This window comes from Dermacentor variabilis, chromosome 9 (genome assembly GCF_050947875.1).
Source record: "Dermacentor variabilis isolate Ectoservices chromosome 9, ASM5094787v1, whole genome shotgun sequence".
In the NCBI taxonomy this organism is placed as follows: Eukaryota; Metazoa; Arthropoda; class Arachnida; order Ixodida; family Ixodidae; genus Dermacentor; species Dermacentor variabilis.
This window is the reverse complement of record NC_134576.1, coordinates 84,908,330-84,934,831: the sequence shown is the minus strand read 5'-3', so window position 1 is coordinate 84,934,831 and position 26,502 is coordinate 84,908,330. Positions and strand designations below refer to the sequence as shown.

The 26,502-nt window shown below is 46.5% G+C and overlaps 1 protein-coding gene across 3 annotated transcripts in view; it reads left to right on the top strand.

Annotated features, from left to right (window-relative positions):
• Positions 1–26,502, top strand: part of LOC142557036 (putative serine carboxypeptidase CPVL) — a 41,961-nt gene that overhangs the window by 10,074 nt on the left and 5,385 nt on the right. The window contains exons 2-3 of one of the 3 annotated variants that reach the window (XM_075668583.1): positions 19,488–19,674; positions 24,630–24,957. In XM_075668583.1, coding sequence (XP_075524698.1) covers positions 19,488–19,674; positions 24,630–24,957 — 515 coding nt within the window. Of the gene's footprint in view, positions 1–19,484; positions 19,675–24,629; positions 24,958–26,502 lie in introns of all 3 variants that reach the window. The other 2 variants (XM_075668582.1, XM_075668584.1) reach the window with 2 other exon arrangements.

The following is a 26,502-nucleotide window of genomic DNA, read 5'->3' as shown; positions in this document are numbered from 1 at the left end:
CGGCGGCCGCATTTCGATGGGGGCGAAATGCGAAAACACCCGTGTACTTAGAATTTGGTGCACGTTAAAGAACCCCAGGTGGTCGAAATTTTCGGAGTCCTCCACTAAGGCGTGCATAATCAGAAAGTGGTTTTGTCACGCAAAACCCCATTCTCCAATTTTAATTTAACTCCTGCGGGGACGGTAGAGTATCCGTCTCCAGTGCAAAAGGACCGTGATTCAAATCCCGGTGCAGCGCAATTCTCCACCGGAAAATACAAAAAAGAACGTGTGTTGAGAAAATTGCACAAACAGGCCTGGAGTGCGGCCTGATCCCGGTGACCAGAACCGGTAACGCACTCTCTCACCAGAGCAGGATTGGCCACCCTGGTGCAGTACTGGGCCACAACCTCCTATATGAATACAACAATCAAACCCCGGCCCTCAGTCCCCAGCAGCCGCGAAGCAACTGACCACGGCGGCGGTCAGATCTGTGACGCTGCAGAGGGTGCTAAGAATACCTGGCTCCGGACAGGCCGCCATTGGAATCTGAACCTGGCAACGTTTAACGTTAGAACGCTATCTAGCGAGGCGAGTCTAGCAGTGTTATTGGAGGAATTAGAGGGTAGTAAATGGGATATAATAGGGCTCAGTGAGGTTAGGAGGACAAAAGAAGCATATACAGTGCTAATAAGCGGGCATGTACTGTGTTACCGGGGCTTAGACGGGAGACGAGAACTAGGAGTAGGATTCCTGATTAATAAGGAAATAGCTGGTAACATACAGGAATTCTATAGCATTAACGAGAGGGTGGCAGGTCTTGTTGTGAAGCTTAATAAGAGGTACAAATTGAAGGTGGTACAAGTCTATGCCCCTACATGAAGTCATGATGACCAGGAAGTCGAAAGCTTTTATGAAGACGTGGAATCGGCGATGGGTAAAGTCAAAACAAAATACACTATACTGATGGGCGACTTCAATGCCAGGGTAGGCAAGAAGCAGGCTGGAGACAAGTCAGTGGGGGAATATGGCATAGGCTCTAGGAATAGCAGAGGAGAATTATTAGTCGAGTTTGCAGAACAGAATAATATGCGGATAATGAACACCTTTTTCCGCAAGCGGGTTAGTCGAAAGTGGACGTGGAGGAGCCCGAATGGTGAGACTAGAAATGAAATCGACTTCATACTCTGCGCGAACCCTGGCATCATACAAGATGTAGATGTGCTCGGCAAGGTACGCTGCAGTGACCATAGAATGGTAAGAACTCGAATTAGCCTAGACTTGAGGAGGGAACGGAAGAAATTGGTACACAAGAAGCCAATCAATGAGTTAGCGGTAAGAGGGAAACTAGAGGAATTCCGGATCAAGCTACAGGACAGGTACTCGGCTTTAACTCAGGAAGAGGACCTTAGTGTTGCAGCAATGCACGACAATCTCATGAGCATCATTAAGGAGTGCGCAATAGAAGTCGGTGGTAACGCCGTTATACAGGAAACCAGTAAGCTATCGCAAGAGACGAAAGATCTGATCAAGAAACGCCAATGTATGAAAGCCTCTAACCCTACAGCTAGAATAGAACTGGCAGAACTTTCTAAGTTAATCAACAAGCGTAAGACAGCGGACATCAGAAACTATAATATGGATAGAATGGAACAGGCTCTCAGGAACGGAGGAAGCCTAAAAACAGTGAAGAAGAAACTAGGAATAGGCAAGAATCAGACGTGTGCGTTAAGAGACAAAGCCGGCAATATCGTTACCAATATGGATGAGATAGTTCAAGTGGCTGAGGAGTTCTATAGAGATTTATACAGTACCAGTGGTACCCACGACGATAGTGGAAGAGAGAATAGCCTAGAGGAATTCGAAATCCCACAGGTAACGCCAGAAGAAGTAAAGAAAGCCTTAGGAGCTATGCAAAGGGGGAAGGCAGCTGGGGAGGATCAGGTAACAGCAGATTTGTTGAAGGATGGTGGTCAGATTGTTCTAGAGAAACTGGCCACCTGTATACGCAATGCCTCATAACCTCGAGCGTACCGGAATCTTGGAAGAACGCTAACATAATCCTAATCCATAAGAAAGGGGACGCCAAAGACTTGAAAAATTATAGACCGATCAGCTTACTGTCCGTTGCCTACAAAATATTTACTAAGGTAATCGCAAATAGAATCAGGAACACCTTAGACTTCTGTCAACCAAAGGACCAGGCAGGATTCCGTAAAGGCTACTCAACAATAGACCATATTCACACTGTCAATCAAGTGATAGAGAAATGTGCAGAATATAACCAACCCTTATATATAGCTTTCATTGATTACGAGAAAGCGTTTGATTCAGTCGAAACCTCAGCAGTCATGGAGGCATTACGGAATCAGGGTGTAGATGAGCCATATGTAAAAATACTGGAAGATATCTATAGCGGCTCCACAGCCACCGTAGTCCTCCACAAAGAAAGTAACAAAATCCCTATAAAGAAAGGCGTCAGACAGGGAGATACGATATCTCCAATGCTATTCACAGCATGTTTACAGGAGGTATTCAGAGGCCTGGAGTGGGAAGAATTGGGGATAAAAGTTGATGGAGAATACCTTAGCAACTTGCGATTCGCTGATGATATTGCCTTGCTTAGTAACTCAGGAGACCAATTGCAATGCATGCTCACTGACCTGGAGAGGCAAAGCAGAAGGGTGGGTCTGAAAATTAATTTGCAGAAAACTAAAGTATTTTTTAACAGTCTCGGAAGAGAACAGCAGTTTACGATAGGTAGCGAAGCACTGGAAGTGGTAAGGGAATACATCTACTTAGGGCAGGTAGTGACCACGGATCCGGATCATGAGACTGAAACAACCAGAAGAATAAGAATGGGCTGGGGTGCCTTTGGCAGGCATTCTCAAATCATGAACAGCAGGTTGCCACTATCCCTCAAAAGGAAAGTGTATAACAGCTGTGTGTTACCAGTACTCACATATGGGGCAGAAACCTGGAGGCTTACGAAAAGGGTTCTGCTGAAATTGAGGACGACGCAACGAGCTATGGAAATGAGAATGATGGGTGTGACGTTAAGGGATAAGAAAAGAGCAGATTGAGTGAGGCAACAAACGCGGGTAAACGACATCTTAGTTGAAATCAAGAAAAAGAAATGGGCATGGGCCGGACATGTAATGAGGAGGGAAGATAACCGATGGTCACTAAGGGTTACGGACTGGATTCCAAGGGAAGGGATGCGTAGCAGGAGGCGGCAGAAAGTTAGGTGGGCGGATGACATTAAGACGTTTGCAGGGACAACATGGCCACAATTAGTACATGACCGGGGTAGTTGGAGAAGTATGGGAGAGTCCTTTGCCCTGCAGTGGGCGTAACTAGGCTGATGATGATGATGACTTTGTGCGCAAAACGTCAAACACAACATACAAAAAAACATGCAGGCCGCACTCGCGCCTTCATTGCTTAGTTATCGTGAACCTACGTCCGCAAGATGTCCTGCTCAGCGAGGATGAAATGTTTATAACAATATAAAACTTTCATCCGTCAAGCATTCTGAACCAACTACGCCTGCAAGATGTTCTGATATGCGAGAATGAAATGTTTATAACAGTATGACACTTTCATCGCTCAAGCATCCTGAAGCTACTACGTCCGCAAGATGTTCTGCTCAGTGAAAATGGAGTGTTTATAATATGACACTTTCATCGCTCAAGCATTCTGAACCTACTACGTCCGCAAGATGTTCTGCTCAGTGAGAATGGAGTGTTTATAATATGACACTTTCATCGCTCAAGCATCCTGAACCGACTACGTCCGCAAGATGTTTTGCTAAGTGTGAGTGAAATGTTTATAACAATATGACACTTTCATCGCTCAAGCATCCTGAACGTACTACATCTGCAAGATGTTCTTATCGGCGAGAATGAAATGTTTATAACGATATGACACTGTCATCGCTCAAGCATCCTGAACGTACTACGTCCGCAAGATGTGCTCATCGGCGAGAATGAAATGTTTATAAGAATATGACACTTTCATCGCTCAAGCATCCTTAACGTACTACGCCCGCAAGGTGTTCTGATCAGCGAGAACGAAATGTTTATTACAATATGACACTTTCATCGCTCAAGCATCCTGAAGCTACTACGTCCGCAAGATGTTCGGCTCAGCGAGAATGGAATGTTAATAGCAATATGACACTTTCATCGCTCAAGCATCCTGAACCTACTACGTCCGCAAGGTGTTCCGTTCGGCGAGAACGAAATGTTTATAACAATATGACACTTTCATCGCTCAAGCATGCTGAACCTACTGTGTCCGCAAGATGTTCGGCTCAGCGAGAGTGAAATGTTTATAACAATATGACACTTTCATCGCTCATGCACCCTGAACCTACTACATCCGCAAGATGTTCTGATCAGTGATAACGAAATGTTTATTACAATATGACACTTTCATCACTCAAGCATCTTGAAGCTACTACGTCCGCAAGATGTTCTGCTCAGCGAGAATGGAATGTTAATAACAATATGACGCTTTCATCGCTCAAGCACACAGAACCTACTACGTCAGCAAGGTGTTCTGATCAGCGTGAACGATATATTTATTACAATATGACACTTTCATCGCTCAAGCATCCTGAAGCTACTACGTCCGCAAGATGTTCTGCTCAGCGAGAATTGAATGTTAACAATATGATACTTTCATCGCTCAAGCACACAGAACTTACTACGCCCGCAAGGTGTTCTGATCAGCGAGAACGAAATGTTTATTACAATATGACACTTTCATTGCTCAAGCATCCTGAAGCTACTACGTCCGCAAGATGTTCTGCTCAGCGAGAATTGAGTGTTAACAATATGATACTTTCACCGCTCAAGCATCCTGAAGCTATGTCCGCAAGATTTTCTGATCAGCGAGAACGAAATATTTATAACAATATGACACTTTCATCGATCAAGCATCCTGAACCTACTACATCCGCAAGATGTTCCGTTCGGCGAGAGTGAAATGTTTATAACAATATGACACTTTCATCGCTCAAGCATCCTGAACCTGCTGCGTCCGCAAGATTTTCTGATCAGCGAGAATGAAATATTTATAACACTATGACACTTTCATAGATCAAGCATCCTGAACCTACTACGTCCGCAAGATGTTCCGTTTGGCGAGAGTGAAATGATTATAACAATATGACACTTTCATCGCTCAAGCATCCTGAACCTACTACGTCCGCAAGATGTTCTGATCAGCGAGAATGGAATGTTTATCACAAGATGACACTTTCATCGATCAAGCATCCTGAACCTACTACGTCCACAAGAAGTTCCGTTCGGCGAGAGTAAAATGTTTATAACAATATGCCACTTTCATCACTCAAGCATCCTGAACCTACTACGTCCGCAGGATGTTCTGCTCAGCGAGAATGGAATGTTAATAACAATTTGACACTTTCATCGCTCAAGCATCCTAAACCTACAACGTCCTCAAGATTTTCTGATCAGCGAGAATGGAATGTTTATAACAGTATGACACTTTCATCGCTCAAGCATCCTGAACCTACTATGTCCGCAAGATGTTCTGCTCAGCGAGAGTGAAATGTTTATAACAATATGACACTGTCATCGCTCAAGCATCCTGAACGTACTACGTCCGCAAGATGCTCTGATTGGCGAGAATGAAATGTTTATAACAATATGACACTTTCATCGCTCAAGCACCCTGAACCTACCACGTCCGTAAGGTGTTCTGATCAGTGAGAACGATATGTTTATTACAATATGACATTTTCATCACTCAAGCATACTGAAGCTACTACGTCCGCAAGATGTTCTGCTCAGCGAGAATGGAATGTTAATTAGAATATGATACTTTCATTGCTCAATCATCCTGAACCTACCACGTCCGCAAGATTTTCTGATCAGCGAGAATGAAAGATCTATAACAATATGACACTTTCATCGATCAAGCATCCTGAGCCAACTACGTCCGCAAGATGTTCCGTTCGACGAGAGTGAAATGTTTATAACAATATGACACTTTCATCGCTCAAGCATCCTGAACCTACTACGTCCGCAAGATGTTCTGCTCAGCGCGAATGGAATGTTTATAGCAATATGACACTTTCATCGCTCAAGCATCCTGAACCTACGATATCCGCAAGGTGTTCTGCTCAGCGAGAGTGAAATGTTTATAACAATATGACACTTTCATCGCTCAAGCATCCTGAACGTACTACGTCCGCAAGATATTCTGGTCGGCGAGAATGAAATATTTACAACAGTATGACACTTTCATCGCTCAAACACCCTGAACCTACTACGTCCGCAAGATTTTCTGATCAACGACAATGAAATATTTATAACACTATGACACTTTCATCGATCAAGCATCCTGAACCTACTACATCCGCAAGATGTTCCGTTTGGCGAGAGTGAAATGTTTATAACAATATGACACTTTCATCGCTCAAGCATCCTGAACCTACTACGTCCGCAAGATGTTCTGATCAGCGAGAATGGAATGTTTATCACAAGATGACACTTTCATCGATCATGCATCCTGAACCTACTACGTCCACAAGATGTTCCGTTCGGCGAGAGTGAAATGTTTATAACAATATGACACTTTCATCGCTCAAGCATCCTGAACGTACTACGTCCGCGAGATGCTCTGATTGTCGAGAATGAAATGTTTATAACAATATGACACTTTCATCGCTCAAGCATCCTGAACCTACAACGTCCGCAAGATGTTCTGATCAGCGAGAATGGAATGTTTATCACAAGATGACACTTTCATCGATCATGCATCCTGAACCTACTACGTCCACAAGATGTTCCGTTCGGCGAGAGTGAAATGTTTATAACAATATGACACTTTCATCGCTCAAGCATCCTGAACGTACTACGTCCGCGAGATGCTCTGATTGTCGAGAATGAAATGTTTATAACAATATGACACTTTCATCGCTCAAGCACCCTGGACCTACTACGTCCGCAAGGTGTTCTGATCAGTGAGAACGATATGTTTATTACAATATGACATTTTCATCACTCAAGCATCCTGAAGCTACTACGTCCGCAAGATGTTCTGCTCAGCGAGAATGGAATGTTAATAACAATATGATACTTTCATTGCTCAATCATCCTGAACCTACCACGTCCGCAAGATTTTCTGATCAGCGAGAATGAAAGATCTATAACAATATGACACTTTCATCGATCAAGCATCCTGAGCCAACTACGTCCGCAAGATGTTCCGTTCGACGAGAGTGAAATGTTTATAACAATATGACACTTTCATCGCTCAAGCATCCTGAACCTACGATATCCGCAAGGTGTTCTGCTCAGCGAGAGTGAAATGTTTATAACAATATGACACTTTCATCGCTGAAGCATCGTGAACGTACTACGTCCGCAAGATGTTCTGATCGGCGAGAATGAAATATTTATTACAACATGACACTTTCATCGCTCAAGCATCCGGAAGCTACTACGTCCGCAAAATGTTCTGCTCAGCGAGAATGGAATGTTAATAACAATATGACACTGTCATCGCTCAAGCATCCTGAACCTACTACGTCGGCAAGATTTTCTGATCAGCGAGAATGAAATATTTATAACATTATGACACTTTCATCGATCAAGCATCCTGAACCTACTACGTCTGCAAGATGTTCCGTTAGGCGAGAGTGAAATGTTTATAACAATATCACACTTTCATCGCTCAAGCATCCTGAACCTACAACGTCCGCAAGATGTTCTGATCAGCGAAAATAGAATGTTTATCACAAAATGAGGTTACTCTTTTAGATATTTTTTCTCTATTGCCTTCGACAGAATAGACAGCACGAAAAGTGGCCTGTAATTCTGCAATATATATTTTTCACCGGATTTGGACAAAATAGCGATTTTTGCATGTTACAGTATTTCAAGGATTGCTTCGGTAGACAGGGAATAAGTAAATGGATGCGTCGGTGATGATAGCAAGAGGCAAGCACAGACTTAATATGCTTTTATCGAGCTTCTTTAAATCTCGTGGTTTGCAATTTTCTGAAGACGAAACGTCGTGTTAGCCACAGCCATACCAAGAAAAAAGAGAATGAAGTCTGTCGAAGACGATGAAGTTCATTTTGTGTGCTTCTTTCACGTGGTTGTGGCGAAGAAAAGAACTCAATCCCTTGGATCCCCGTTAGCTTCTCATTAAAGTCGCGTAAACTTTACGTAAACTTGAAGAAAACAGCTGTACGCACATAGCATTCGCCTACAACCTCGGTTTCTTAGTTTATGTGTTGCTAAAGGACGTTGCTAATGCTAGCAATTTCCCGTGTCGTTAACACGAGGGATCAAAGAATTTCAATGTTCCCCATAAACAAATATATGCGGATTCCTCGAGCTGTGGCAATCGATGTAGCGAAGCTTTCACTGGTTATTGCGAAGAGTGCAGCTTTGTTTAGTGTATAGCCAGTATAGAGGAGACTACCATGGTGGTCATATTTTCGTTGGGAAGTGCTTCGCTCAGCCTAAATTTTTGGTGCTCTAACACGCGGTTCCGACGCATGACGATGATTAACTGATGATAACAGTAGCATGACGGTAGGATAGTGACACAGGATGGACGTCGATGGAGCAACCACGAAGACGTGACAACGACTGCGTGTCAATGAAAGATTGGCTACGATGGCCTGACGACGAATGACAACAGCATGATAACGATATGACAATGGGGTGAGGACGACAGTGTGACGATGACGGTAAGACGAGGGTGGAATAATGACGATTGCCGGACTGAGAGGGCCTTATGACGATATAACGGTGGCTAAGGAACGCCGACGAAATATTGATGATGGCGTGACGTCGGCGGCGTTCTCAAGACGACATGACGACGCGGTGGCGTCGACTGCGTAAAGACGGCGAAGCGGTCGCGATGGCAAGACAACGAAGGAATGATCACAACGGAGTGAAGGCGATGAAATAACACGACGTCATGACGACAACGGCGTGTTTGTGTCAAAACTCTCGTGCACGCTTACACACGTCCCCTCACCCCATCTTTCCGTGCTTTCTCTGTTGGTACTACAGCCGGTGCCTGTTTCAGCTGTGTCCGGTACCAACAAATAGGAAATACAAGAAAGACAAGAAAGCTGCGCTTTAAAATGGGGAAAATGAGTGAGAAATAGAATTGTTCAATAAAAAAAGGGGGATGAAGAAAAATTTGGTATGGGCACTTAAGCCTGCGTACGTGTAGGAATGCGAAAGCATTGTAGACGCTTTGGTGAATTTTTTTCGTGCGTTCCTTGTCCATGCGATTTCTCGACTGCGTTCTAAATGCCCCTCGGTAAGGAAAAAAACAAAACGCGCGAAGCGTCTCAGTGCTCTCACTTGCCCGCGAGAAGTTTATAACTCTAAGGACCGCTCAGCGCTGTTCAATTGTACATTAATGCTTTTATTTTACGCACTCATTTTATATGCTCCTGACGTGGCACCACTTCTTCCACATTGACTGTGCTGTCACATGCGCAATGACACGCGCACTATACACTACTTTAGTCGACGAGAATCGTGAAGCCCCGGTGGCGTCGGGGATGCATGCTCATCTCACACCCACACAAAAATTTACCCGCTATTTATTTCAAACCCATTAATTTACTTTCTTTACAGGAACTTCCCTGAGGAATATTTGTGTCGTCAATCCGAGCCTTTTGTGAGGAGCTCTTACTGTTTGCGCCCTCAGTCATTTTGGCGCCATTTTTCGCTGATGGTGACTGCAAGGTCGACACGAATGGGTCGCGAAGCATTGGCCGAAAAGCCGTTCAGAACAAATTGTCACCGACATCAGCAAGGGTGGTTATAGAAGCAGCGATTGAAGAAAGACTATGTGAGGAGGAAACAAACATGGGGAAGAAATGGCGTTCTTTCACTAAAACTAGCCACCGTTAGATTAACTCAAGGAAAATAAAATTTCTATTCAATATAAATGCGCCTAACGTGAAAGAAATGAAAAGCGCTATTTTACTTCATCATTATCAAGTATTACCTTATTTCAGCGCCCACTATACGCGTTGGCGCTGCTATTGCAATTCAATACATCTCTCTGGAAGCGTGCAGAAAGGCGCCGTGTTAAAGCTCACCTGTTACAATACGCCCCATTCACAGGTTGTGTTGTTTTGCTTATCGACGTCTGTTTGAATTTGATGGCACGGTTAGTTTCATCTTTCTCAACCTGTTCAATTGTTCAGTCAAAAGTAGTGAGTTACGGTCGCAAGATACTTGTTTAGCTGTTTTCATGCGACTGCGCCGGCCGACGAGCTTCGCGTCCTACGATGGGACCAGCACCCCACACAGAAAGATTTCGTAATCCTTTACAGAAAGCACATTGCGGTGACCGAATACCCCAAAACATGTACCTCAAGTACCTTCCCGGACGACGCAGAGCAAGGGTAATGACTCTTCACAAACATTTTGGCATGGGACCGGGAGTATATTATACGGATGCCAGTCGAACCTGTTCAAACACCTTAACCATAGTCTCTACATGTCAGAACAACATAACAACGGCATCCTTCAAAGCCACATCGGCATGCGTGGCAGAGGCTGCAGCCACCACCTTGGCCATTCAGGACACCGAGTGCCAAACCAATTCGGCTGTCATATTATCCGACTCACAAATGGCTTGCCGCCTGTTTCTAAATCGAAAGGTACCCCAATCAATAATAAAAATTTTAGGTTATCAACTAGAAGGGCACCACACTACTATATGGTGTACGGCGTGCGAGGGAGTGATCGGAAACGCGAGGGCAGAGCGTATTGCTCGAGGATTAAACGTGCGAGCAACGGCATGGCTAAGGGACGACCTTCCACCCAATTCTTGTGACATCCGCCTGCAGCAAAGGCAGGAACGAAGACGTTTTGGGCATCCTCACTCCAATTTAAGCAGCCAACAGGAGAGGGAATGGCTTCGTATTGAGATGAATACATGTACCAACCTGCGCTACCTCCACAGAATACACCCCACGAGGTGCACTGACGACCATGGTCCACAGACACACCCACACTTAACTACATCGCATGGGAATGCCCCAGGAGGCCTGCGCACATAGACAGCCCCATAATGCACCAACATCTACTAATGAGGAATAGGCAGTGGGAGGCATGGCTTGCGTACGAGGGTCGGGAGAGTCAATTGGCTCTTCTGGACTAAGCCCAGCAAGCCGCTTGTGCCAGTGAGCCCCTGAAATAGGGGTCCCAACCATGATGCCTTATTTTATTTATTTTCAATAAAGTTTTCACTCACTCATTGACTCAAGGAAAGTATAGTTCGCGCAGGGGTACGATTTAGACACCCATACGGCTGACCTTTTATTGCATCACTTTCCGCACTGAAAGCTAGAGACGCCCATCAAGTCTAATGGTGGGCCACCAAAACAAGTTCCGCGCTTTTTAGAACAAATTGGCGTCCCTTCTGTTTCTAATGGATATGGCGTCACAATATTTTTCTCTTCCGAAGTGTTCCCTCCTCACAAAGATGGTGCTAAGCAGCATGAGCCACCGATGAACCGTCACGTTTTGAACGTACGGGCTTCTTTGGAAGCTTCGCTACCAAGTACACTTACCTTGCGGACTACGCGTACGCGTTTCCGCGTAATGGGCCATAAAATGCTTTCGCATTAAAGGATTCTCGGACGTGGACAATGTTCTAACGACACGCGGGTGCGAGTTGGCGCGAGGCAGCACGCAAGGTAATTCCTGTAGACTGTCTGACTAACAAAAAAATTTGCATAGATGCGCCAGCTAATTGGATTCGCTTATCTACCTGACGTGAAGCGGTTTCACGTGTTTGCAACGACCGCGTTATCCATGAAGATCGGCCTTTGTGTTGCTGGTTTGAAGATGAAACCCTGAACGTCTAGGTATCTTTTCTATGTGATCCTGTTCTCAGTGCTCAGCCAGAGGCAACATTGTAGCTTCAAAAAACTAGCTTTTATTTTCTAATTTACATTAGCCGACCAAATTCATTCAGCTGTAGGCAGACTCCAGATGGTTCACTTCTCTTTCAGCGTTGGAGAGCAGGTGCAATGCGTTTTTGTGGGTGGCGCTTCTCTGCAATTCTTAGGACGTCGCCCACTGTAGACAACAAGAACAAGTGCCCCGGCGGCTACCAGGCGTCTCACGACGCTGCTGTGATGAGGCGCGTCGCCGGTGACGTTGCAGGCGTTGCAACTGGATGGCATAGGGGATAGAACCGACGGGAAAGCGTCGCCGTTAGTCAGCATCCAGGTAAATATTAGATAGCGTTAGCTTAACGTCTACGGCCCGTTTAGATCAGAGCAGTGCATACATACAGCAGCTCAGCAGGAACGCTCACGTGCTTATGGTGCGCATGCGCACTACGTCTGTTCCAGCAGCGAAAGGGAGAATACTGTTCTCTCCGGCACCGAGGCGATTGAGCGTAGCGTTAAGGGCGCGTCAACTTCGGACACTTTTGCAGTCAAACGCACTCCGCGTATTGAAAAGCCTTCTGGCCATCGCCGCGCATGCGCTGTGAAGGGCCAGAGCGCGCGACAACAGTGGTGGCGGCAGCATACACAGTGTGGATGCCCACGCCGAGCAGTACCATCAAAACTGAAAATAATGTACTCTCGCGGCCGCTTGATACAAAAAATAAATAGTGTCCGAGAACAGCTAAACACGTTTTATGAGTTGTCCAAGTGAACGCCGCTGAGCGCTTCTTCGAGTTTTGCTCTGGGAGCAATGTTTTCCGGTTTCGATGCGGGCAGATTACCGCGTTTTACGATAAAATTGGTGCGGGTTATTTTCTTCGTTTTTTTTTCTTGCAGCTTCTACATTTATACCGTAATGCGTGTCGCGTACATTAAGCGCATCGAATTCCAGCACAGGGGCAGCGCGCATGCACACGTGCTGCTACGGCTGAATTCGGCGCCTGATGAAGAACTCGGCCCGCACGTGCAAGCCTCGACGAAGCAGAGCGGGCGAAACGGAACACCTGCTTCCGCGAGCTCATCACGCCTTGCGTGAGAGCAGAGCGCATCGCAATGACGTGGATCTGGGTTTTCGCTCGTTTTGCTACGTTCACGCGCTCCCTGACTTCGTCCACGGTGTACTGGCCTGGACGACCAGGTTTCGCTACTGCCGAGGTTGCGGTCAAGCACGATGTAGATGCTTAAGACTCCATAGCGGTACGTAGTGCCCGAGCCAGGAGGCATCAGCAGTCTGCAGTGCCGACGCCAAATGCATCCAACGTCCAGCGCGACGAGAAACTGAGGAAGCAGCAGCGGCCACCAAGGCCGCCGGCAGGCGCGCGCAGAAGCCAGGGGGCGTGAGAGAGACACGTTTCGGCAATGCCCTCTCCCCTCGCGCAGCAGCTGGCACGCTATTGCAGCATAAGGTGTTCCGTTTCTCCCGCTCTGCTCCGCCTAGGCGCGCTCGTGACGTGGCGTAGCAGGCAATGGAAATTTTCGAAACAGACGCCGGCTTCTTCACTCGATGGGCTTCTGCCCATCGACTGCCCATTTGATGCTCCTGCATCAAAAAAGTTGCAGCCTACCGCGTCAGTCGGGCTGCAATTGGGGCGAACGTTATTGGCGTTGTTACATTTGCGGCCAACTGGCTGGGCCGAAGGTCGCTACCTGTCGAGGATAGGACTTGGCTTACACAAGCGACAATGTTCCTCGCGCGATCCTGGCGCCCTCTCGAAGCCACTCCCCGAACGACAGTCCTCGGCTGGTGGCGCCACGGCGGATCACCCCGCTTCCGATGCATGCGGCAGGCCGCACCATTTTTTTTTATCCAGCGGCCGCGCTACTCTAATCTGCCTTGCGCTCACTACATCTAGGCTAATCATGGAACGTGATTATAATTTGAAATAATTGTAATAAAAATAGATGATAGCTTAACCTGTTAATAATAATGCCGAAACGACATCTTGTGATTTACCTCACGCGATTCCCAATCGATGTTGCATTACGATATGGATGGATGGATGCAAAACTTTAATAAGGTCCTGAGGTACGCGACTCAGCGCGCTGCGGGCCGCTCCCACGTTGGGACAGTCAGGCCTTGCCCGACCGCCGCATCGTGGGCCCTCTGGACAGCCCATAGTTGCGCCCCGGCATCGGGGCTCTTGATAGCGGAGAGCCACTTGTCCACATTGATTTGTTCCGTGCCTCGTAACGAGGGGCAACGCCAGAGCATATGGTCTAGGCTAGCGATGTCATTGCAGTGCCTGCAACTAGTGGCATAGGTGTCGGGATAAATTTTGTGGAATAAATCCGGGTTGGGATATGAACCTGTTTGCAATAATCTGAGGGTCAATGCCTGCGCTCAATTTAACTTCCTGTGTGGAAGGGGAAATTATCTCCTGCCGAGATAAAAGTGCTGCGCAATTTCGTTGAATGTGGTCGGTTGATCTCTGTTCTCCACCACTGCGGGCCGGCGTTGGAGTTCTCCATGGTCGCGGAAAGCGAGACCTCGCGCCTTGGAGTGGGCCAGCTCGTTGAGGTTTGTGGGGCCTCCCATGATGGATCCCATGTGAGCGGGGAACCACGTGAGAGTGTGGGTGGCGATGCTTTTGCCTTCGAGGATGCGACAGGCTTCCTTACACACGGCGCCAACGCTGAAGGCGCGGATGGCTGCCCTGGAGTCGCTAAAGATATTGGCATGTCCGTCGTCCAGGAGGGCCAAGGCAATGGCCACTTGCTCGGCCGCATGCGACGACGTGCTTCGTACTGAAGCGGCATTAACGGTCGAACCTCTGTGGTTGATTGAAACTACCGTGAAATTGTTGCTGTTTGCATACTGGGCCGCGTCAACGAAGCAGCTGCCACAAGGGAGTTCGGTTGCGCGGCGTAGGAGCGCTACCGCTCTGGCCTTCCTTCTTTCCACGTTGCGCTGGGGATGCATATTGCGCGGGGCGGGCGATATGATGATGTTATCTTTCTGCTCTTTCGGAAGGCCCTGGTAGGCATCTTCGACAGTACCCGGGGGGACGCCCATCTCAATTAGGAGTCGTCTGCCCGCCCTGGTGCCCGAGAGCCCAAGAATCTGTGCCCTTTCTTGTGCATCTGCAATCTCTTCCAGGGTAGTATGAATACCCAACTGCAGGAGTCGGTCGGTGCGTGTGTAGTTGGGTAGTCCGAGCGCGCTCTTGATCCCCCTCCTTATCATTCCAAATCTCCAGCCTTGAGGATGGCGCATTGTTTGTTCAAGAAAGACCTGACGAAGGCATGGAAGGACGAGCCCAGGTCGAGTTTGGAGATGGCGTCGAGAACGAACTCGTGACGGATGTTATCAAAGGCCTTCTCCAGGTCCAAACCAAGGATGGCTCTCGTGTCCCGAGTGCAGCGTTCCAAGATTTGGATCTTGATAAGCTTCATGGCGTCCTGGGTGGAGAGGCCTGGCCTGAAACCTATCATGTTGTGAGGGAAAAGGTCGTTGGTCTCGATATACTCGGCAATTCTGTTATTGATGGCGTGCTCGGCCACCTTCCCTACACATGACGTCAGTGAGATTGGCCGGAGGTTGTCCAGGCTCGGCGGTTTACCGGGCTTTGGGATTAGTATGACCTTCGCCAACTTCCATTCTTCCGGTACTATTCCCTGCTCCCAAATCCGATTTATCTCATCTGTAAGAAACTCGATCGATGCGTCCTCTAGGTTTCTGAGAGCCTTGTTGTTAATGTGATCCGGGCCGGGTGCTGACCTACCGTTGAGGTCGTGTAGGGCGCGGCGGATTTCACTGATTTTGAAAGGTTCGTCCAGCGCGGAGTTCGGCGTCCCTTTGTATACTGGGTATGCCGCCTCATCGGCCACAGTTTTGAGCGGCAGGTGCTGCTTAGCCAGCATCTGCAGCATGTCCTTTTCCGAAGACGACTTCTTGGCTTCGTGGAGCGCTTTAGTGAGGACACTTCTCTGGTTTGACTTGATGCCGGAGTCGTCGAGAAAGTGTTTGAGAAGATTCCACTTCCCTCCCGTGCGCATCTGCCCGTCGATTGAATTGCAAATGTCGTCCCATTGCTGCCTAGACAGGGCTTGGCAGTGCTCGTCGATCTGCTTGTTGATCTCGGCTATCTTTTTTCTGAGCTTGCGATTCAAGCGTTGGCTTTTCCACCTCTCGAGAAGTGATTGCTTAGCCTCGAGAAGGTGCGCTAGCCTGCTATCCATTTTGTCTGTCTGTAGATCCGTCTCTATGGTTTTGGTTGTGGAGCAGACATCTTGCACAATTAGTGCGCACCACTGGACGAGACTCTCCGGCTTTTCTCCACGGGCGGCGCGGGCCTTGCGAATCTCACGAAATTTGTCCCAGTCGGGCACCGAGAACGCCTTCTTTCTTGTCTGCTCCACTTGTAAGCTGGTGACCGTGATGTAGTGATCACTACCGAGGTCTATGAGCAGAATCGACCACATGGCTGAGCCAGCGTTTTTAACAAAGGCGAGATCCGGGACAGAGTCCCTGGTCGAGGAGGTGCCCCGTCTGGTGGGATTTCCACGCGCGTTTGGAAGACAAGGTCTTCTTAGGTTACTTCACACGAGTTTGGCCTATGTGTGATCCCTGTATCGTGAAACCATATCCACAAAAAAAACGCCCGTTTGCACGTCCAGAGGGCCGTAGCGAGTCGCAAGAGATATGATGATGATGACAAAATGTATTTATTAAAGGATGGCGCGAAGGCCTATAATGGGGAATAGGAAGAGGAGGGGGGAGGCGTATTCAGAGCCGTCCTAGGAGCTGCGCGTCCTTGGTGAAAGCCAAGAGCGAGTCCAGAATGGCCCTGTCAGAATCCATCGATCCAGTTGCCGGTCTAATCCACTCCTCGTAGGACGACACTCGCACCGCCCTCAGGTGGTGGTCCCGCTGTTGAGCGTGTCGCTGGCACTCCCAAAACAGATGGGCTGCGGATGGCCGCGTAGCCATGTCGCAGTCAGGGCACCTGTGTGGCGTATGGAGCGCTTCTTGGTCCGCGGAGGCTGTGGGATGGCCGGGTTCCTGCGATGGAAGGGAGTTGGGAGACGGAGATGGAGGGCGTCTTTCCCGGCGTGGCCGGTACTGTCGCCACCGTTCCAGCACATCCGGTGTGAGGACGAAGCCGGAACGGAGCCTATGCAACAGCACCTGTCCCGACCTGGGAAGGCCCGCTGGAAGTGGGTCTGGGTCTGAGGGCACACTCGCACGGAGTTCCCTATATAAAAATGCGGCTCTCAACGAGACAAGAAGCGAGCTGCAGTCGCAGAGTAGGTAAAATAACGACAGGGGCGTGATTGTTGCCAATACAGTAAAGAATAACGACATTGCACTATACCCCTGTGAAGGGTGCATGGTCATAGATATAGACGTGTTGAAGCAACGCCGCCGAACGGCACACTATTGGGAAATGGAGAAGCCGCGCTCTCGCGAGGCAATGGTATCTCGCGTCAAGGAACAGAAGGCGGGTTCCGCGGTGCCCGCATAACACGATAATTAGTCCATATTAGGTGAAATTACTGGTACGCGCGTAATTAGTAGTTTCAATGTGGACGAAAACGAACCACATCCTATTTTAGACTGCTACATCTCCGGGATCGGCCCACCTGGTGTCTTGATAAAAAGAAGCTGAACAAAGCGTCGACGCTAAAGAAATAAAAAAAAACAAGGTCGACGTAATTGCGCCTGAAATACGACTATGATACGGAATGAGTGAACAACAAAGTGACTGAAGAGAGCGATTTAATGAACATTTGATTCATTCAAATAACTTTATTCAGTGCCCTGCGATTTGGTGTGGTGGGCCTCGACCCGGCCTAGGTTTCGACCAATGGTTTCTGGCCCTTCGCGGCTTCCTCGGCTCGCAGGACGGCCCAGAGTTGGTGCTCAGGTCCGAGCTGAGCAACGGAAACTCCCAGCCGGCGCGGAGGCTGTCGGCCTTTGAGGCTGCATCAACGTTATCCTGTATTACAGCCGGACATTCCCATAGAATATGCTGCAGGGTGACTCTAGTGTCGCAATGTGTGCACTTGTCCGTCGTGTGTAAATCTGGGTGTATTAAGTGCATTTTAGCTGGACACGGATAGGATTTGGTCTTTAACTGCCGCCATTCTACAGACTGGTTCTTCTTACATTCGGGCGCGGCGGCGCGAATGTACGCCTGTGCAATCTATGGTGTCGTGTAATTTCGTGAAATCTGGTCACTCGATCTTCCCACTCCCTCTCATCGCTAGTCGGTGAGGCGGGGCTAACCTAGGCTCGGTCAGTAAGCTCCCGAGCCATGCGGTGCGCCACCTCATTGCTACCGTCTCGTAGTGTGTGAGCGGGCGTCGAGACGAGATCGGTTATTAGCTAATGAGTGGTTATTAGCTAATTTTATGAGTCGTAGTGCCTCTGGGGAGATTCTACCGTTGGCGAAGTTTTGTATGGCCGTCTGGGAATCACTGATGATTATGCCCCCTTGTGTTTGTGCTATGGCTAGCGCAATAGCTATTTCCTCTGCGGTTTCTCCATGTAGCGTGTTGGCTGTAGCGCTCGTCGGGAATTTCCCTCGTATTTTATCATCAATGCTGCGTAGGCGCGCTTGTGTCTGTATCTAGCTGCGTCTACAAATGTGGTGTCCTTGCTGTTATCGAATTTCTTCTGTATATTTCATGCTCTGCTTGCCCGTCTACGCTGATGGTGGGTAGGATGCATATTCTTGCGTATTGGAGGGATGGTTATCATGTCTCTGAGGTTTGTGCGCATATCGACTTTGACGCCATGTTGGGTATGATACTTTATAACTGGGCGATGCAACATTGGTCTACCTGTTTCAGTTTCGGACAGGCGTTCGTATTGGTGCTATTCTTTATGCCTCGATTAGCCCATCCAGTGTATTGTGGAGACCTAGCTGTTGTAGTCTATTGTTGCTGGTGGTGTTGGAGAGTCCAATTACTTGCTTGTAAATTTTTCTGATTAAGCAGTGCAATTTGTATTTTAATTATCCATTAATTTGGACCTCCATGAACTCCGACTTTGTCGTATTTAGCGTCGACACTTGGTTGTTTTTCGTGCTAAAGTTAAAAAAAATATAAATCGCTTGTACGGAACAACATAATTATGGTACGGGAATGTATACTCGTATAAGTATTGTTCTTCGTACAGAAAGAGAGACAATACACTTTATTGAAGAAGCAAAAGTAAGCTCAAAGCTTTTTCTATAGGGCCTCACTGGTGCTATTTCTAGAGCTACGCTGAGAAATTCCGTCGGGCAGTGACTTGAGTCACCCATTTTATTTAGAGATGTCGCATTTCCTAACGCCACCTCTTTTTTTATGAAGCAGTCGTGCACCCCAGTCGCATTACAGAGACTCGTACCGGCTGTCACTTGACACGAGTTAAGGACAGTTGCTCACCCACTATGGAGTACACTGGCATTCAGCTTGCACTGCTATGGGGATTCAGCTTCTACGGACTTACAGCCTAGGTTGCGACTACGTTCTGCCACAGAAAAAAAAAGTCTGACATCGGCAACAGATTCACTTCCGAACTTTTTTTTTTCAGCAGGGACTCGGGTGATCTGATTTTTTCAAGATTTGACCTAAGGTCTCCAGAAAAGCTGCTAGAAAAAAAGAACAAAAGCCGTGTGTGCTTCCCGTCACCCTCCTCTAACGTGGAAGCATATTCTGGATTCATTAATGTCGACGAACGTGGAAACTCTTCTTTCTTGTTTTTCTTGCACATTAAAGCACAAGTAAGTACTCCTTTGATCATAAAAAATTATTTTCAGGAAATCCTGCCGTTCTTATGAAAAGTGGGTGCTTTAATTATTCGTTTAATATTATTTGTGGCACAAATAGGCGCATGCAGCAACCGCGAAGACAAACAACGCGGTGACAGGGATTTTATGCGTTCACATTATATCTATGTATCTCACTGTCGAGTTTACAAAGGTGTCATAAACGTCTGTGCGGCGATAGAAATGCAGCCAGCAATATGTACTGACTACTTGCAAACCAGAGAAGCAATTCGAATTATGCCCTATTGATTAATAAAAATTGCACTATGGCCTAGTGTATCATATTTTTTTCACCAATTATTTTCTAAGAGCAAGCACACATCTTAAATGTGCGCACCGGCGCCTCTTTGGTGATGGTGTTGTGAAACATTCACTGAAATGATGGCTGATCGCCAGAGTGCGTAAAATTACGCTGTATTCACTGAACATGAAGTACGACAGAGCCTGATGTGACCGGGCTTTTGAGTGGCATCCTCAAGCACTGAACAAGATATCATGCTGGTTCAATGCACACGTGGAAATCTATGTTAAACAAGGGATCACATAGATTCCAAGAGGTTAATTAAATTAATTAACTGCACACAGTCTTGCTTACTATAAATAAATGCAATGACTAATGTATGAAATATTCTTGTTTCTCCACCACAAATGTCGGAACGTTATTTTTGATGATGAATAAACTTTTACTTAGGAGAGGGTTGTTTTCGTCGTATGGTAGAGAACTCCGTCAGTCCAGGAAGGCTGGACGCAAGCCAGTCTACCCGCTGGCACTGGTCATCTGTGTTGTGGTGGTTAACTTTATTGGCATGAATTTTTTTTATGTTCATGCACTGCATCATTCGAAAGCTAAACTGAAATGCTAACTCGAATTTAGGCAGATGCAAAATGTAAGACTGCATGCTGCGATGTCACAAGGAGGAACGTGATGCATGATGCCGGAGGAGGGAAGAATGGTGATAAAATACATATGCACAGAAAAGTACGACACGTATAAGCAACATTTGTGGATTCTGTACCCCTTATGCGCCAGTAGGACATACCCATTCTGGAGGATTTCACGTTCTAGTGGCCCATACCAAACGTATAAATAAAAAAGTAAATCAAAGAAACCGTAAAATATAAATACCCATTATATTAACAAATCAGTGTGTTTTAGATGTATCTGTAAGCTGGCATGAAATGTTCAGATTTTATGTAGGAATGGTAGTGGGATTGCTCATTCTGAACGAATGGCCAAGAACGCGTACCTACGTTGTGGCTAAATCAAAGAAAATGAAGAATATGTTACATATTTCAGCATTCAATTAAAATATCGCTGACTTATTGAATTCAAATCGTTGAAATATCGTGTCGTTGAATTATGCCGTCATTGTGACTCGAAGTTTTGTTATCGTCTTTTGTGGAAATAAAATTTTTCGAAACAGCCTAATTATACTCCTTCAGTTAGATTATTAAATCAGGTGGGCATTACTTTCACCCAAACAGGAAAGATATGATCGGTTAATTGGCAATACCTCACTAGTTAACTTAGTAATTAATTGCTCTATATTACACATTGCAATTTCCGAATTGTAATGTCCCAGATTACATCCAAGTTGCGACGCGGGGGCAGCATATATACTCAGTCACGCGGACAACAACGTAGTCATGCGAATCCACGGCTGAGCTTGAGTTGCAGACGCACTATCGCCCCCTAGAGCTCGATCCAAAAGTATGCCCGCAGGAAGACTGCGCGCATCAAGCCACCATCCATCTCGGCTCACCTTCTCATGCTTTCCCTCGCACCCATAGCATACCGCTGACACCGTGCTTCTTGATTTACTTACAAAGCGAATGTTTACAAGTTTATACGGCCGATAAAATTTATATCCTTACTTCATATGGCTGCCTGCTAATTTGCTATCGCAATCGTGCTTCGGCTTTCTGGCGAAACTGTGGCTTTTTTTTATCGGTCCCTGTTGGTGACTTGAGGTCATTATTGCCGTGAACTCGTTGTACTGTTTGGATCACTTGAGAGATGGAGAGCCTTGCTTAGTAACTCAGGGTACCAACTGCAATGCATGCTCACTGACCTGGAGAGGCAAAGCCGAAGGGTGGGTCTAAAAATTAATCTGCAGAAAACTAAAGTAATGTTTAGCAGTCACGGAAGAGAACAGCAGTTTACGATAGGTAGTGAAGCACTGGAAGTGGTAAGGGAATACATCTACTTTGGACAGGTAGTGACTGCGGATCCGTATCATGAGACTGAAATAATCAGAAGAATAAGAATGGGCTGGGGTGCGTTTGGTTGGCACTCTCAGATCATGAACAGCAGGTTGCCATTATCCCTCAAGAGAAAAGTATATAACAGCTGTGTCTTACCAGTACTGACGTACGGGGCAGAAACCTGGAGGCTTACGAAAAGGGTTCTACCTAAATTGAGGACGACGCAACGAGCTATGGTAAGAAGAATGATAGGTGTAACGTTACGGGATAAGAAAAGAGCAGATTGGGTAAGGGAACAAACGCGAGTCAATGATATCTTAGTTTAAATCAAGAAAAAGAAATGTGGCATGGGCAGGACATGTAATGAGGAGGGAAGATAACCGATGGTCATTAAGGGTTACAGACTGGATTCCAAGGGAAGGGAAGCGTAGCAGAAGGCGACAGAAAGTTAGGTGGGCGGATGAGATTAAGAAGTTTGCAGGGACAACATGGCCACAATTAGTACATGACCGGGGTAGTTGGATAAGTATGGGAGAGGCCTTTGCCCTGCAGTGGGCGTAACCAGGCTGACGATGATGATGATGATCGCGGGATAAGTCAGTCTTTAATGCATCCAGGATGGCTATAGACGGCTGTAGTTGTCGAAGGCTTTCAGGCTTTACGTTGCTCTCTTTCTAGCCCTGGAGAGGGCCACACAAACCGGCCCACTGCTACGGCCGGCCAAGTTCTGGCAATCACGGAATCCATAATCGTGCAGCAGCAGCAGCACAAAAATAATGAGCTGCTCCGGAGGCCGGAATTTTTCATCGAGAAAACCAATAGGCAATGGTGCGGGCGTCCACAAGGTCCCATGTGTGACATTTTCTCCAATCATAAGAGTTACGTTTCGCATTATTTGCCGATTTCCTATTTGTGTATTAAACGTTACTCAGTAACAGATAAATTGTAGTTACAGTATGGATTGCAATACGTCTCGGAGATACTCTTTTCACTTCCAGTGTTCGAAAGGAAGTGCGCTAGTGTCGGTAAAAGCACCGGTCCATTACTTTTCTTGCTTTACTGGTGCCAAGAGCACCAAGAAATTTATTTATTTATTTATTTATTTATTTATTTATTTATTTATTTATTTATTTAATTATAAGTATCTTTCAGAGCCCTCGTGAGGCATTGTGTAAGGGCGGCGGTACAGTAAATACATATTGTTGGGCAGCCAAGTACGAGGTAGCGGGATAGAATCCTGGCCATGGCGGCCGAATTTAATGGGGGCGAAAGGAAGAAACACCCGTGCACTTAAATTTAGGTGCGCGGTTACGAACCCCAGATGAACAAAATTAATCCGGAGTCCCTCGATACGGCGCGCCTCATAATAAAATCGCGGTTCTGGCACGTAAATAACCCCATAATTAACACGAAATAAATACATAAGGGTCAAAATAGATTGACACCTTAACAAAGTAAAACAAAGATCAGCGCAGTAAGATGCGATTGAGCCCATGAACTTGACATACACTTAAGAAGCAAGGGAGTAACAACGGCACTTAAAATTGCAAAGAACACAGCAACGAGCAAATGTGCGACTCATTACTCAAAGTAAAGAGTCCTACGCAGGACAAAAACAAATAACAAAAGATAGCTTTCACCTAAAAAAAGGAAGGGAAAAGCCAGACATATAGGCAACGCTACCATAGGCAAGGAGCATGGCGAATGTGGCAAATGTAAAAAAAAAATTCAGCGTTTGGAGAATAATACTATACATTTTTTTTTTAAGATTATCACAAAAATTTGCGTGGTCTCGCCCCCATACAACATTACCAGCAATGTCATTCCACAAACGCATAGCACGTAAGTGGAAGAGCGGATAAGTTAGATGCGTCAGTAGCACTGTACACGCGCGCTAAGCCGAAGTTATTCAGCTTGCGCGAAGTTCGATAAGCGAGATTAGGGTGAACAGAGGCTATAGGCTACACATCCTGACGACCGCGAGCTATACGTGCTTCCCTTCGTACAATCGATAATAATATTTGGGGTTTTACGTGCCAAAACCACTTTCTGATTATGAGGCACGCCGTAGTGGAGGACTCCGGAAATTTTGACCACCTGGGGTTCTTTAACGTGCACCTAATCTAAGCACACGGGTCTTTTCGCATTTCGCCCCCATCGAAATGCGGCCGCCGTGGCCGGGATTCGATCCCGCGATCTCGTGCTCAGCAGCCCAACACCATAGCCACTGAGCAACCACGGCGGGTCCGTACAATCGACTGCAGCCAAGTTGGGCCCTGTTAGTAGAGCACTCTGCAAGAAAGGTAGCTTTTTGTGCATGGGAAAGATTTGAAATGTTATTCGATTGTTACTATAAGGTGCAATTCTCAATCAAATGCACAAAATCTTATGTTACCGTTCGTTTTAGACAAAAGACAGCTCAAGCAATACGGGGGGTGGGGAGGGGGGCTATGTTTCGCTGCACAATCATCACTTGGAAATGAGGCAGTTTGGCCACATACATGCGTCAGTTTGCTATAATAGAGCCCATTCTTCGGTACTATGGATTAAATTTATATCAGTTCTTTTATCCCACTTTCGTATCTAACAGTTCATTTCTGCATTACAGTGATACCTTAAGCTGCAGTACGTACCTTATTTATAAAGTGTTTTAATTTCTAAACGCGGTAAATGCTGCAAATATCGATGAATTGTCTTTCCTGCAGGAAGATGCTGGCAAGAAACCCCTTCTCTTGTGGCTACAAGGTGGTCCTGGAAAATCATCCCTGTTTGGACAGTTTCTCGAAAATGGGCCTCTTGGAATAAGCTCAAGTGGCGGCCTATTTTACAGAAACCATACTATTACGAGTGACTTCAACGTGGTTTACTTGGACCAACCCACTGGTACTGGATACAGTTTCAACGACAAAAAAGAATATAGACGCAGCCTTAATGAGACGTCAATAGACATGATGTGGTTCCTGCGGCGGTTTGTGAGAATATTTCCAGAGTACAATCGAAGCGACTTCTACATTGCCGGGGAATCTTACGGAGGTAACGTGTGATACACAGCATGCATACTCACATTAAAGAAATACGCTGGTTCGGTAACAGTCGTAGGGCAAGGAAAAAGTTTGCACAAACTTTATAAACATCCTTCATTTAGCCTACTCCTACTTCAATCAACTGCGGCACAATATAACGAGCAGCAGTAAACGGAACTTTACGCCCCCAGGGAACTGAGTAGCAATAACAACTATCAGCATGTTGCCGAGGACAGCATTACTCCCAGGCAGAAACAATTTAGGACCGATAATTTCGAGCGATAGTATTTAGGGATAACATACATATTTCATGAAGCTTTCGAGAAACGAGAATAGTATTGTGTGAAGTGAGTTCACCCGTAAGGATTAGCAGGCCGGCAGCAAATCAACTGCTATTTGAAAAAGAGGGCAGGGGGCCTAATTTAGCGATTCTATTCCGATACTGGTTCTTTCTGTGATCAATCACTGGTAGACGCGGTGCTCCGCCCATGCTATACCGGGATCGGCCGGCCGTGAGAAAATAATGACAAGTACGAGGAAATAGAACCGCGCGAAAAGAATCCTTACATTACAGTAAGAAGCCCAGGGCTGATATCACGTAAAGATTCATTTCGCTCGAATATATGTCCTTCTTGTCATTCACCGCTCAGGGTCAATCGATCTCGATCATAACGTACGTGGTGCAGCTGTCAGACCACTGACAAAGCGCAAGAATGAACAGAAATAAAACATTTGATTTGTATTCGGGGATTTTACATCCCAAAAACCACGATTTGTTTATGAGGCACACCGTAGTGAAGGACTCCGGATAATTTCTAGCCACCAGAGCATCTTTAACGCACCCGCTATACACGGCACACGGGCGTATTTGCATTTTGCCCCTATCGAAAGGCGACCACCGCGTATAGCAATAGAATACAAGCGCTAATTATGCAGACCTAGTATGCTTTCCTCGGCACCTGAGCATGAGAAGCGAGCATATAGATTTGCTGCGATGTAAGAAAGCAAATATTAAGGATCATATTGAGAAAAAAATATTTACGTACGAACCAAGATAGTGTTACACATCCACGAAGTCTGGCCTAAACAAATAAATATAATGTTAGAATCGAGAAGAACTGCGTTCCCTTCAGATATTGTTGCCTTGGATTATTTTTCATCTTTCCTTGACAAGATCGTTTTCAACTATATTTTTTTATCTCGTTTGGATTTGTTGCAAAGCGCTGTTGGCTAGAGCAAACGTATTCGTTCTTCGTCGCAATGTAAAGAGCCTCCATGAACATCTTGCGACGTTCACTGATTTAGTTGCGTTCAGAAAAAAAAAAGAACATTGAAGAGGGACCAAAACTTCGCAGTGGCGGGTGAATCCCACGAACTCGCCTTGGTGGCGTAGTGGCTTAGACGTTGTGCTGCTCAGCCACATGGTGCAGGATCACATGCCCGAGACGGCGACCACATTTCGACGTGGGCGAAGTTTGAAAACGCGGGTTTACTGTGCAGTGGGTGCACGTTAGAGAACCCCACGTGGTATAAGTCATTGCGGAGTGCCCCGCTA